This window comes from Grammomys surdaster, unplaced genomic scaffold (assembly GCF_004785775.1).
Source record: "Grammomys surdaster isolate TR1022 unplaced genomic scaffold, NIH_TR_1.0 259, whole genome shotgun sequence".
NCBI lineage: Eukaryota > Metazoa > Chordata > Mammalia > Rodentia > Muridae > Grammomys > Grammomys surdaster.
In genome coordinates, this window is record NW_021604700.1 from 1,392,918 (window position 1) to 1,407,154 (window position 14,237).

Sequence of the window (14,237 nt, forward strand, 5' to 3'; positions counted from 1 at the left end):
GGCTGACAAGTAACTGTCCCTCCAGATGCAGGCTACACAAATCTCAGGGTAGGTCTAGAAGGTCGGAGATGTTTGGATAAAAAGGACACAGAGGATCCAAAATACTCACACAAGTTCAAAGCTAGGTCCTTTTCCAAACACTATGACCAGATGATCTCATTTGATTTATACACATTCTCTCTCTCTCTCTCTCTCTCTCTCTCTTTCTCTTTCTCTCTCTTTTTATTTATTCATTCATTTTGTGTGTACCAGTGTTTGCTTGCATGTATTGCTGCGCACTGAGTGTGCACAGTACCCATAGCAGCCAGAAAAGGGCTTTTGGAACCTCTGGATCAGGAGTTAAAGGTGCTTGAGAGCCTCCCTGTGCAGGCTGGGCCTCAAAGCCTCGGCCTCTGCAAGAGCAGTAAGTGCTCTAATTACTCGCTACCTCTCCAGTCTTATCCCCTGTCATACAAGCCAAATCATGCTTTGTGTGTCTTTGTAGCTTCTTCTGTTGTTACTGTGTATTGGGTTTTTTTTTCCTACCACTGACCCCTTTTTCTAAACAAAGGACTTTAGAAAGCAATCTTTTAAAATTCAATATGAAAAAATGTATGCACATGGCTGAGGCCTTGTTTTATTTTTTTTTGCTAAAAAAAATGGCAAATTAAAATTGCATTTGTCTCAGCACTGTCTGCATTCTGGTTCCTGGTGCTCTTCCCAGGTCCCCATGAATTGACTCTTCAAAAGGGATCCACTGCTAACTAGCTGATGTCACATGTCTAGATGTCACACATGCATGGTAGATGTCACACACATGTGTGGCAACTTTCTCTCCATTTACAGCTGTATTTTCCATTACAGTGCCAATTAAACAAAAGGAAAGAAAGAAAGAAAAAGAAAAAAGAAGCTTGGCCTCTAAATGGGGAAGATGCCTAATCTCCTTCAGGCCATATGGAGTTTAAATGCATTTTTCAGACACTTTAAAAATAGACATAGAAACTGTGGTAGTTTACAACTCTTGTAAATCAGAAGCAGCTATGCAAGAAATCGATTTGGTTTGGTTAGCTCTGACATAGTTGAACTTGATAGATTATTTTAGCTTCTAATCAAAATAGCATCAGCTAAATAGATTTATTTCCTTTCCTGTTTGTTTTGGTCTGTGCAACTCACTGGCCAGTTTATCCTCAAACAGCATTTCTTTTCCCTTGTAAGAAATATTCCTCCACGTATTTATGTAAACTATTTTTTTTGTGTTGAGATGGCTATTCTTTCTTTCTCTTTCTTTGTGTGTGTGTGTGTGTGTGTGTGTGTGTGTGTGTGTGTGTGTGCTGGTAATATGTTTTACTGAGTGGGTTCCATTCTATTTTCTGCATTTTATGAGTCTGGATGTCATGACTGCCTCTATGAGGAACTGTGGGATAACACTTTCTTATTCAAACTTAGGTTTCAAAGGGAGTTAGTTCTGCTCATTCTCACATTACAAAATATGTTGCTGCAGTTTCTCATGTGAGCCTCAAACTGTTCTCAGAAGCAATACACAGAACCATGAAACAAGACAGAGCCTCATGTTTACAGGGCTTCTCCTTCTAACCCATGTGTTCTCCACTTTCCATCTCCTTTGCCCCCACTTGTTGCTCACACGGCAGAGTAAGTATCTTCCTCTTTGGGTGTATTTAGACCAATGAGATCGATAACAACAGTCATGTCCTCCCACCATTTTTAATGAATGTTATGCACTCTGTATATTTTAAATGTCATTATGAAAAAATATCCATGTGTTCATAAGACTAAGGTCAGTGAACACTTTTAGTAATAAGTTAATGACTTTAATTTCTGTTCTAACTAAATAACTAATAAAGCCACAGTAACACAACATACATGTGGCTTTATTTAAACATATCAGTGACCAATAAAAACTCTCCCAGGTGCCTGAAACATGTGTTCCTAAAGCAAAGGTCCCAAACACATGTCAACCTGGGCACAACAGAGGACCAGGGAAAGCATTGCATTGCCATTAGGTAGATGCTCCTTTCTGGACACAATATCTACATCATTTTAATATATGAGAGATGTGCTTTGTACTTTCCTTTTGACATTTAATTAGGTGAATTCAAAGATGGGTTGCTGGAAACATTTCCACATTGTCTCCACACATTACTGGTCACTTTCTAGAATCTTAGAGCTGTCTCTGATAAGTTTTCCAATTTCAGAGGGAACCAGTCATTTCTACTTACTTCCAAGGTCAGCAGTAAGGCTATATTCTGATAGGCTATCTGAAGTGAAATTCAGAGTAAGGAAGAACAAAATGGCAGACACCTCACTTCACATCACCAACTGTCCAAAATCTGAACAGTTCTCATCAATAAGCCCAAAGGCAGCAAGCTCTTCCACATCCTGATCATAAGTAGCTGTTGGCCAAAATAGTAAGAAAGGGCTGTGCCAAGATCATACTCCAGAAAAGTTTATAGATTTTTCTAGTCTAGGTACTAGAAAATTAGTACAGACCCAGCAGTCAAAACTAAAGCCAAATGATCTGTAACCTGTGACGTATTTTATTGCCAGGCTGCTGGACTTTCCATAGATGATCATTTTTCTCTAAGTGAGGTCACAACCCCATTTCCCTTTGGACATTTCTCAGCTGGGATAGGGACAATGTTATCTTTAACGACAGGTCCGAATTCATGGTACAGAGAGAACAGGGTCTTCTTTTCTGTTGCCTATCACAGGAACCCACAGACCCACCCAGCACAGCTCCATAACACACCTCCAGCCCTTCACCTCCCTTTACGGACTGACAGGAGCTGGCTCATCTTCCTGTCCTCTCAGTACTGCACTAACAAGGACTGACTCCAAGATCTCTGCAAAAGACTGAACTTTATTCTTTCCAGAGTTTCCGAGGCTGAAACAGTGATTGAAAGAAATGCACCCACCGGAGTGCACAGCACGTAATAATCCCTCTATTGGGGTTATTATTACTATCATTGATGTTATTATTCTCTAAATAAACAGTTAAATTCTTCATCTCTTAGGAGTTTTATTACTAACCATGATAAAGAATAAGGCTGATTGTAAATGCAAGGTAAATGTAAGAGTTTAAGAGCCGTATGGGATTCTTAGTAGTTCTAAATCTATTCCCCTTCAGACATTTATTAGGGGTGATGATGCTTCCCAAATAGCAGTCCTTCTGATGGCTCTATAGGGTAATGGCGTCATCTGAGTAAACTGCAGATGCCCTCTTGAACAAAAGAGAAACTGTTGTCTTTAAAGACTTCTAGACTAGGTTGTTTCCATTTCCCTGGAATTCTCTGTAGTTCACTACAAACATTCCTCGTGTTCTTTCATCTTTACAGTATTCTTATGAGGCAATGGTTGCACCCTGTTCGCGTGAAGGAACATAATCCCAGAGATGTTCTATAAAGTTGTTCATAAATGTATCTTAGCCAAAGGCAAAGAGATAGTTCAAAGTCGGTTTCTTCTGGTTCTAAAACCCCAGATGCACCGGACGCACCGGACGCACCGGACGCACCGGACGCACCGGACGCACCGGACGCACCGGACGCACCGGACGCACCGGACGCAATGTATATTTCTTTGGTTTAGGACATATCACTGTAAAACTAATACTACTAGTATATTTGCTCTAAAATGCATCACTAAATTAAAAAAAAACTATTAATACTTATTTACATGTTTTAATCTGAAAAAGCCTGTAGTTTAATATTAAGTATGACATTTTCTCATTTTGCAATTAAAAAACACACTTGAAACATAGAAGATTGCATACGTTGTTTAAAGACTCATGCCTAGGATACGAACCATGGTCCAGAGCCTGAAATGTTATCTACTTCACAGTACTACTTTTTTCTACACTGACCCTTTAGAACAATCATTTTGCTATTTCCCTGCCCTGGAATGCTGATTTTTATACACTGTGTCAACAGGACCCCTGAATTCTGCCTTCTAATACAGGGCTTCAGCTTGCCCATTCCAGGCTACTCTTTCACTAGGTAATGTTATGAGCTCCTTATTCCTCCTCTTCAAATTCAGGTAGGACGTAGGTAGATGCTTCTTACTACATCCTTGGTGCTTCATTGTTACACAATGGCTGTCCTTAGGCTTGCGCAAACTGTTGCAGACTGACATTCATTCAACACCCTTTGGTGCCTTTGAGTAAGTCATGTGTCCTCTGCTGTAACAGTTACTGATAACCCTGTCAGTAAGAGATAACATTTGCAGGGCTGTTAACACTTGTTAGAATGGGAGAAATCCACCAAGCTGAGATGTCCAGAGAAAGTTTTCAGTGGGGATAAAAAAGATGATAGAGGTCATGACTGTGGTAACTGTGGGATAAGGCTGGTGAGTCAAGGCGGGTGGGTCAATGATCTAGTTAACAATGTATACTTCCTTCTTGCTTCTCTCACACAGCATACAGCCTTAGACATTTTATTATATCAGAGCAAGCACTGATTAGATGGGCAGCCTCTCAGATTTCAAGTAAATGGAATAGAACAGTAAAATATGGTCCCTGTTCTATCTTCAAAGGTGAACTAAGATTTGTATCTTGTGTTTTCAAGACACAAAAACCACCACACAGTGATTTACAGATTGCTGGAATTCAGCCAAAGGATTTCACTTTGGATTTCCTTTTATGTTAAATGTAGATGAAAGATACCTAGATCCTCCATATATCCTCATGAAAGAAAGGAAAATTAAAAACTTCCAATTTACTGAAGCTGTACTCCCACCAGGTTACAAAACTGGTTCACTAGTTGATGAAGGCAAATGCACAGTATTCTTACGTTTCCTTTAGAAAGAGCATGTGAAAATTTTCTCATGAATTAAATGGAAGGTTTTCATGCCTGGGGTTTTGTGTCTATTAAATGAGTACATAGCATGAAACCATCTATTTCCCTCAAATTATGTAGCATTTATAGAATAATAACATCATTTAGAACACTTGGAAAAGAAAAAATTACTAGGTTGCTATCTCAAACTTTTGTAAGTCCTATTAGGCCAGTGTTGCAATGCTTCCTATTAACAAGTCTTCCATTCTGGTGCCTTTCTTTATGGTATATATTGATTTAGTCAGTTTCAGGAAACCTCTACAGTATCTTTACTCATAAACAAGAAGAAATAAAACTTCCCAGCTCTTCCTGGATGCTCACACTCAGGGCTATTTCCCCCAACCGTGCTCCAGCATGCATGGTGGCACAATGCCCTCGGTGCAAAGGTAAAAAAAGAACCTTCACAGGGTTAGAGTCCCTGTCTAGTCCTATTGCTGAGATACCACAACCGTAGTAACTCTGGTAAAAGAAAGCCTTTAATTGGTGGCTTGCTTGCAGTTTCAGAGATTTAGTCTATTATCATCATGATGGAGAGTTTGGAGACACACATAGTGCTAGAGCAATGGCTGAGAGCTTTATGTTCTGATCCACAGGCAGCAGGAAAGAAATGGACCTAGCGTGAGCTTTTGACACCCCAGAGCCCACCCCCAGTGATACAGTTCCATTACAAAGCTACACCTCCTAGATCTTCTCAGGTAGTTCTACTCCCCAATGACATATATTCAAGTATATGAGCCTATGGGGACCACCACAATCCCAGTCAGCTTTACTCAGTACATACTCTGTTACATTACTTTGTATAGAACATTTTCCCTGTATTTCCCACTTAGAGGTATGATTACCTCCTGAAATAGAAATTCTATCATCTTCATTTTATAAACAAGGCCTAGTTAGACCTCACAGAGCCCAGGTCACAAAGAAATGTACAATTTCTAGATTCATTCATTTGATGTAACTGACCACTCATTTGGCCTAAGGAAAGTATCATTTCCGTAACTTCAGACACTTAGCATTAAAAGGAGTTAGAAGACTGAACAAGACTGGGCTTTCTTAGCTGCTCAGAATCCTTCACAGCTGTTTTATTGTGAGACTTATATCAAGCTGCCAGCATCAGATAAGGACTCATGAGCATGCAGGACAAGATCTAGGAGCAGAGGATTTCTCAAAGTTACCCATAGCCAAAACGCCTTTGAGTCCACAGTAAAAGAGACATTCTATCTTTTCCTAAATTAATCACCCAGGGTATTGGAGATACGCTGACTCACAGAAGCCTAGGTTCACCCCTGCTACTATCAAACTCTATTTTACAATAAATAAGGTAAATTAATTAATTAGTTAATTAAGAGGGAAATCTAACATTTAAAAAAAAAATTCTAGACCTGCCATGACAAAATTTAAAGATCCAAATACCAACTGATGCTCTGGGGGAAAAAAAACTAATAAACCAGTGAGTTGGTTTTTTAATTCCCTTTGCTCTGGGACTCAGCTGTTGAAAATCCTATGACTCTTCTCATATTCGCAGTCCCTACACTATGTTTTACTGCTTACCAACAGGACAGAAATCCTGTCCTTTCGAAATTCCTATGTGCTCTTGGTAAGTTTTCTAATGCCTTCTCTTCCCCAGCACCATTAGCTATGAACCACCATGATCACTGGGCAATGTATCTCCTGCTGGTTCCTGTACTACTTCTGCCTGCAGTGAGAGTCATCATCACTTCTGGCTCACAATCTCATCAAGTCTGAAACGACAGTGTCCTCACTGATACAAGAGAGAATAATGCTACTCTTCATTTATAGCCCTTGCAGGAGATCCTGAATGTGCCCAAGGCAACCTGCAAGCTTTTCATCTCTTTCAAGCCTTTCTCATCCTGTTAAAGTGTTGAGTGAAACAAGAAGCCCAGTTCCTCAGACCTCTGCATTTTTTTCCTAGTTCCTTCCCAGGCTTCCATATTCTGCCTGAAACACATTTTTTCCCAAATTAATTGTTAGGGGTCACCTTCTAGTTGCTAGGCATTGTTCAGGAGGGTTTGAATCTCTAAAGGGGGTATAATATGGGCTCGAGTCATTACTGCCTTCTCAACAGGTATCTTTTCAAGAAAACTTTTAGATTAAAGTAACCATCCAGGTTTGTCATGTAAGTAGTTGATAAATGTGTTTTTACTAAACTGTTTCTTCTGAAAAGTTACAATTTTCTATTAGTTCTACTGTGATGTAATGCTTCAGTTATAAGAAAATAATTGATCATTCTGATCAATGCACAAGAAATCTGTCATGAAGTCAGGAGATCTGTATAGACTTAAAGACTACGTTGAATGTGAATTATACTTTCTTCAGACTTTAGCATTGTTCCAGTAAGTTCTTAAACCAAATTAATTAATTCATTAATTAATTGGTAAATAAAATGCTATTACCACAAGTGTAGACAAGGCAAAATAATAGATGGAAAAACAAAGAAATCATAAGAATAAGACCAATTACAAAAAAATGCATTTTCTTACTATGAGTTGCAGATTTTGCTTTCAATCATTTTTCTAATTATACAGTTATGGATCATAGATTTAAGCTCTGACATTGGATAGTAAATCTGACTGGAATTGTGTTTGATAGCTCATTCTCTCACATTAATCTTCAATAATAGATCAAGCTTCATTTTGACCGGTTACCTGAAAAGTTTTCATCAGACATACAAATTGAAATTTCACATTGGGCTAAACCAAATGTACTTTAAAAAAAAAGATTTTTATTAAACAAGGTGAAGCTTTCACCTCTGGTGCTGTCAGGACTTGTTGCTATAACATTATTCAACCTGAAAATTAATACTAAATGCATCTGTCTCTCTGCATCCCTGCTGTAAGCTGGCCATGTGAAGCCTAAGGGCAGAATCTACAGATTCTAACTCTTACAGACACCAGAGTTACCACAGTTAGAGTGGCCTAACTGGTCTTTACAAAGTAGCAAAAACTAGACCAACTTTACTAAACTGACCTCATTCACTTGTTTTTTGTCCAGATGGAACACTTGACCGGAACTTGTAGAGGCAATTTCTTCATAGACTTTGTATCCAATATGATTCCTGTCATCACAGTCTCCAGTGAGCACAAAGACCACCTGAAATTTGTAAAGCAGAAGGGAGTTTGAAAGATTTCCAGAAGCCAAAGGTATTTAATAGCATCTATTATTTGCTAGCACATTGCTAAGGAAGCTGAATGTTAGCATAGAGGATAATTACCAGCCCTATATGCTGGGCCTGCACAGGGACATAGTCGTTTCTATTTCAGGACAAGTTTGGCTAGGGAAACAAGAACACAACTATACTAGCTTTAACAGTGGTCTCAGTTCCTGAACCTGTCATGTATCAATGCATTTGCAAAGAATTTTGAAGATCTTTTTATTAAAAATATATTGTTTATAATGTATCTCTGGATCTGAGTCTGGCCATATGGCTTGAGACAGAAGAGCCACTCTACAAGTTATGTGCTTCAACTAAAATGCCTTTGCATTTCCCCTCAATCACCAGTGTTTCTGCCATGGCCACAAAAAGGGCATACCTAAATCTTAAAAGAAACCTGTAAAGGAAAAAAAACTCAATATACTCAAAGCCCAGTAGCTCAGCGTTCCTAGATGTACAAGAAGTACCACTAGCCTAGGTAAACCAGGGTGTGCTAACATGGGAAAGGTGAAATGCTATGCTTCAAACTGTTGAGTTTTGTTACATGGCAACAACTAACTGATAATACTGGATAACTAACTCAGAAAAGACTCCCATAGACAGTGGCATTTGAAGTACAGACTTAACAAGTATCGTAAGATGCTAATATGTACTTTAATTAATCTGCAATCTCTTCTTCTTTGTATTCAAAGCCGAAATCTCAATATGCCATTGGTAAGTATGAGTTTACTACATTCAAATCAGAGGTACATGTACATTTTTACACGGGTAGATATATGGCCAAATTGGTATGACTGTTGATACTGATGTGCTCAGTGGTTGTGACTATTGATACTGATCACACACAGAATAATCAAAAGGGCTAGGCAAGCTCCCATGCTTCTTGAGACAAGCATGTGTGGGGATGCTGTCTACTTACCTGGGATTGTTTCTGTTGGATAAGCTGCAGCACCTCATGGGTGAGCCGATAATCCTTGGATCGTGCATCAGTAAAAACATAGATGAAGGAACCAGGCAGAGAAATTTCCAAGGCAATCTTTATAGCCCCAATACTCATTTCTGGACAATCACCACCTCCCTGTTGAACAGAAAGCAAGATGAAATCACTTTAGGAAGAAATGGTTATTTTTGTCCATTTACTTTGTATTTTAAAAATCAGACAATCACTCTTTACTTTTATTTTCTGTCGGTTTGTTACTAAATTAATCACTTTGGTGAGGAGAGGATGAGAAAGATATGAATTGATATAGGATCAAAAAATCTATATTTAGGTGGATGAATTTTATTTTCCCTGAGCTTGAGATAATATTACCTCCCCTCTTTCAAAGTTGTTCTTTTTCTGTGGTCTATTTTAAAAATACACTCTATATGCTTTTTTCCTAGTGGTACTTGATATATTTTCCTTTATATTACAGTATTTGAGTGGTTCTTATTGAAATAAATGACCTTGAATGAGGATATAGTTGGGAAGTGAGAAATTGCCACTACTTGTGTAATTCACTGATATATAAGACAAGAATAATTTTATGTGTAGTCTGTTTTCTTTGTCTATAACGAGTATTCTGGGGTCTTGAAATCTTTAGATTCCTACTATATATTTAAAATCTTAAACTAAACACATTCTCCCCATGTCTTATGTTGTATACTTGATGATAGCTATAACTTGATGGTAGATAGAACCCATCAGTTACACAGTGTTTCTTAAATAATCCAATAGGCAATACAGAGCCATAGAAATATAATTCAATGGAGATACTAATTGTCATCTGGTACTTCAAAGCAGGAAGAGTGCTCTGTCTGTAGGTAGGGCAAACATCAGATCTCCAGGGATACAGAAGTAGGAAGACTTAATTAGCTTGATCAGTAGAGGGAATGCCTTTTGACTTGGGTATACGTTTTCCCTAGGAGCATCTGTTGCTGCCTGGGCCCTCAGATGTTTCCAACATTACCAGGAGCAGCCTTTAAACTACTCCAGGCAGATCCAAAACTAAGATTCTTCAAGAGCTCAAACTGATCTTAAAAGTGAATGTGGCTTCAAAACATAGCCTGCACTCAAAAGGGACCCCTACCTTTTCAACCTACAGATTTGAATGAAGAAGCCATATTAATAAAAATTTATAAAGTAAACAATGTTTATCTTGGTACTGGAAACACCTGCTTGTTGTGTGGAAAGCTTCTTTGTTAAGTGCTGAACCTTATGTGTACGAGGTTTAATATCAGCGAATAAGCAATATTGGGAAGTGATGATGAATTCACACAGCTCCAACTGCCCAACCACAATTACAAACGGAAACTGTCCTCTGTATAAAGCTTCAACTTTCTTTATGTCATACTCTTCAAAATAGTTGTTTTAGCCTTGCTGTAAGAACTAATGGAAAAATCTCACGGCAGACAGAAAAGTTAGCAATATCCAGTAAAGGAAATATTTTTGAGTCACATACATCTAAACTATAAGAATATACTTATAGTTTAATTTTTCTGCTCTGGATTTAAGGGCATTTTTATAATAAAATAAAATTTTCTCTGACTTTCACATTTCCATACACCGATTATCTTGGAATAATATATATTAATTATAAATTGCTTTAAGTAATTAAAGCTACTCTATTACCAAGGGGTAACAGTATCTTTAATATCTTCCTGCTTTTATCTAACTGAACATTACAATACTAAGTAGTAATTCATATCTCATGGAAACTATTTCTTTGATTTCTTCATTAAGGAGCCAACTGTATTCACAGCATCAGACAATTTATATTAGTCATGCATGGCAAAACCATGTTTTTTTTTTCATAGAAGAGTATAAACACATAACAATAGCCAGTTGTGATGAATAATCTGAAATAAACTCATTCCTATCCACTACATCGGGAGGTACACAAAAATGCATCCAAGAATCATTTCATGTTTTGAAGAAATGGAGATCACAAGACTCTTGCCTTGTTTTCCTGGAGTTTTCTCACAAGCACTCAGAACTCTCCTCATTGACTCCAGTCCTGGACTGTATTCTGACAGCCCTCAACTCACAGAATTTTCTTTCCTGTTAGGTCACTTGTATCTTGCTCATTTGATCAGCTTGTAGAAAGCAATCCTCTCACCATTGCACGCGCTGGAAGTTACGTATTTCCCAGAAGCCTCTTGCTATTTGCACTTGATTCAATGTAGCTAATGTGCTAACATCTTTGTTTACACACTTGTTTTTGTACATACACAGATGAACTGCAACTTAATAGCAGTTTAATTTCTAGGTTTCCTGCTTTGGGGTGAAAGCATTGTGCAGTCAGTAGAAAACATACTTTGATTTTGAAGTTACCTCTCTCCTTCTCCCGTGGCATGTGGCACCAAGGCACAGCCTTCAGTCACCCAAGAAAAGAGACTGCAACAAGCAGGCATGCTATAGTGTGCTGTGGCTGGGGCACTAATTTAAGTTGTGTGGATGTAACATATATTTTTTGTAGCAGATGTTGTAAGCATTTTATTAAAATAATTAATATCTGAAAAGTTTGATAAATACCATAATAAATAAAGGGGAAGCATGGAGACCACAGTTTTTCTGCATTCTTTTCCCCTGTTTATTTTATTGAAAATAGATTATTTTCTCATACAATATCCTTCCCAGTTCTTCCCCCTTCCCTCCCTCTGCCAGATCCACTCCCTCTCTATATAGCAACCAAATATAACAAAATAAAATACAATAAAATGGAGTAAAAACACATGGCATTGAGGCTGGACCAGGCAACCCAATGCAAAGAAAAGAGTCACAAGAGCAGACACGAGAATCAGAGACCCACACGTTCTCACTGGGGTCTCATACAAATATTAAGCTGAAAGCCCAAAGGAGCTGGTGCAGACCAGTGTAGGCCCTGCAATTTGCTGCCTTGGACTCTGGGTCTCTGTGAGTTCATATGACCCTTGCTTGGGGAAACAAGTTTCATTGTAAATATAGTTTCCATAAAGGAAAAAAAATGAGCTTTTTCTTTTTCCACAAGAAATTAATGTAAAATCCATATTAAACCGCTAATGGCTTAGTCTGGTGTCCTGACAATTTTAAATAACAAATGACCAGCAAGACACCTACAAACAGACTGCAACATTTCTCCTCTAATAGAGTAGCTCCAATAACCTGATGTGTCCACTGAGCAACCCCAGTGTGGTTAATAAACTGAGCAACTGAATTTTGAGTGGATTTAGTTACACCAATATACATTTAAATTTAAAAATTAAACGGGTGCTTTTTAAATTAATGATACAACTGAATGATAATACTCTACATATTTTGGGTTACATAGTTACCTTATTTAAAAACTGTCTATATGAGTTTAACACAGTCATGTGTTAGCACCACTTTGGAATGGCCTGCTGTACTTCATTAGCAATGCTTCCTTCTAGGCTAGTAATTAAAAGGTGAAGGCAATGACCTTAAAATCTTTGGTAAAACTTTTAATTGAAGTTATCAGAGGCAAATTCAAATTGCTTTACTTTACTAAGTATAATTTCTTTAATTCTAGTGTATAGAGGTAATAACCTTATAAACAAAGTTTGAGATATATATATATATATATATATATATATATATATATATTGTCTCTAGTTGTACATATACGTAATATTTAACCACCTGGTTAATTTACAGGTTTTCTATGATACTTTGATACTTAAATTTAGTTTTGACACTTAAATTCTGACTAGATAAGAAAAATGTTATTAGAAGTGTGCATTTTTATCAATGAACCTCAAAATGTAGAGTTTATGGTGGTTTGTCTCAGTCTAACATTTGTACAAATTTAAAAGTTGAAGGTCATAGAAAAGTGAATGAAACTAGAAAAACAGATTTAAGTTTCATCTCTAAGCTTGAGAAAGGTATTCTTTAAGATTATATAACAGCTTCTATTTTGCACTGAATAGCAAATATGAAAATATAAAATAATAACTTGTAAAAGATGTACCAAAGCACAAAAAGCAATTACCTTTCTAGTTAGACTTCTGTGATGAATTTCTCATTTTTGGTGATGAATAAGTTTGATAAACTATATTTGATAGTGGAAACATAAAATATAGTATGAAGCTCCATGGTTCTGTTTCAAATGACCACTATAACTGTATAAAAGTTCATTGAACTGTATATTCTTTGGGTCTAGTTAACTTAGGTATGTGATTTCTTTTTATCTGCAATGATTTTTATAAATTTTAAAAATAAAAAAATAAAGTTTCATCTTAAATGGAAATATGTCAGATAACAATCAAAAGTATTTTACACTTGACAATCAGCTAATTCAATACATCATTTTCAGTTTTGAAACAAAGAATTCATCAATAATTATCTGTGTATATTTTCTGGAACCAATGGAAGGAAAATTGATACTATAAATTGTAGTAATAAATGTTAAAAATTACTTAAATGTTCAGTTAAAAGGGCCCCCACCTTCCCAGAAGGGAAAGCGAGGGGCGAGGGGAAGGACTATGGGAGGAGGAGACCAGGAGGGGGCAGTGAGAGAATATAAAGTGAGTAAGTAAAAAAAAAAACTACATTAAATTATAAAGAAGGAAGAAAGGAAAATGTCACTGTCACATTAACCTCTAGACAACTCTATGGAGTGTTTTCTTGATGAATGTTTGATGTGGGAGGGCCCAGCCAACAGTGTCCTGGGACGCCCTTGGGCATGTGGTCCTTAGTCATATGAGAAAGCAGGCTGGAAAAAACCATGGAGAGCAAGCCAATAAGCACCATTCCCCACATGCACTCCACTTTAGTCCTGCCTCCAGGTTTCAATTTCTTGCCTTGAGTTTCCTCTGTTGATGAGGGACTACAAGATATAAGCTGATAAACTCTTTGTTCCCCTCCCCCCCACTGAGAGAGAGAGAGAGAGAGAGAGAGAGAGAGAGAGAGAGAGAGAGGTGTCTTGATAAATCCAGGTACACTTCCTTCATTGCATCTGAACATCCTTCAAAATCAACCTCTCTGATTTCAAGTGGTATGGTTCCAGAGCTGAAGGAACCCTCTACACATACAAGAATGAAGATGACTCTTTAATTATGAATGGGAAAGTAAACATATGCATGTGTGTGTAGGTATACATATAAATATGCACGCATGTGCACATAGCTATATTTACATGTATTCCTATTTATGTTTATTGTAAGCTTGAGAAACATTTTCTCTTTGCTCGCTTGCTGTTTCTTCTCTTCCTCCCCCTCTGTTTCTCTCTCTCTCTCTCTCTCTCTCTCTCTCTCTCTCTCTCTCT

The 14,237-nt window shown here is 37.5% G+C and overlaps 1 protein-coding gene across 1 annotated transcript in view; it reads right to left on the minus strand.

The window, feature by feature from the left end:
* Positions 1–14,237, minus strand: part of Hmcn1 (hemicentin 1) — a 402,633-nt gene that overhangs the window by 277,516 nt on the left and 110,880 nt on the right. The window contains exons 3-4 of the mRNA XM_028775780.1: positions 8,915–9,073; positions 7,812–7,934 (exon numbers count right to left, since the gene is read on the minus strand). Of these exons, the coding sequence (XP_028631613.1) occupies positions 7,812–7,934; positions 8,915–9,073 (282 nt within the window). The remainder of the gene's footprint in view (positions 1–7,811; positions 7,935–8,914; positions 9,074–14,237) is intronic.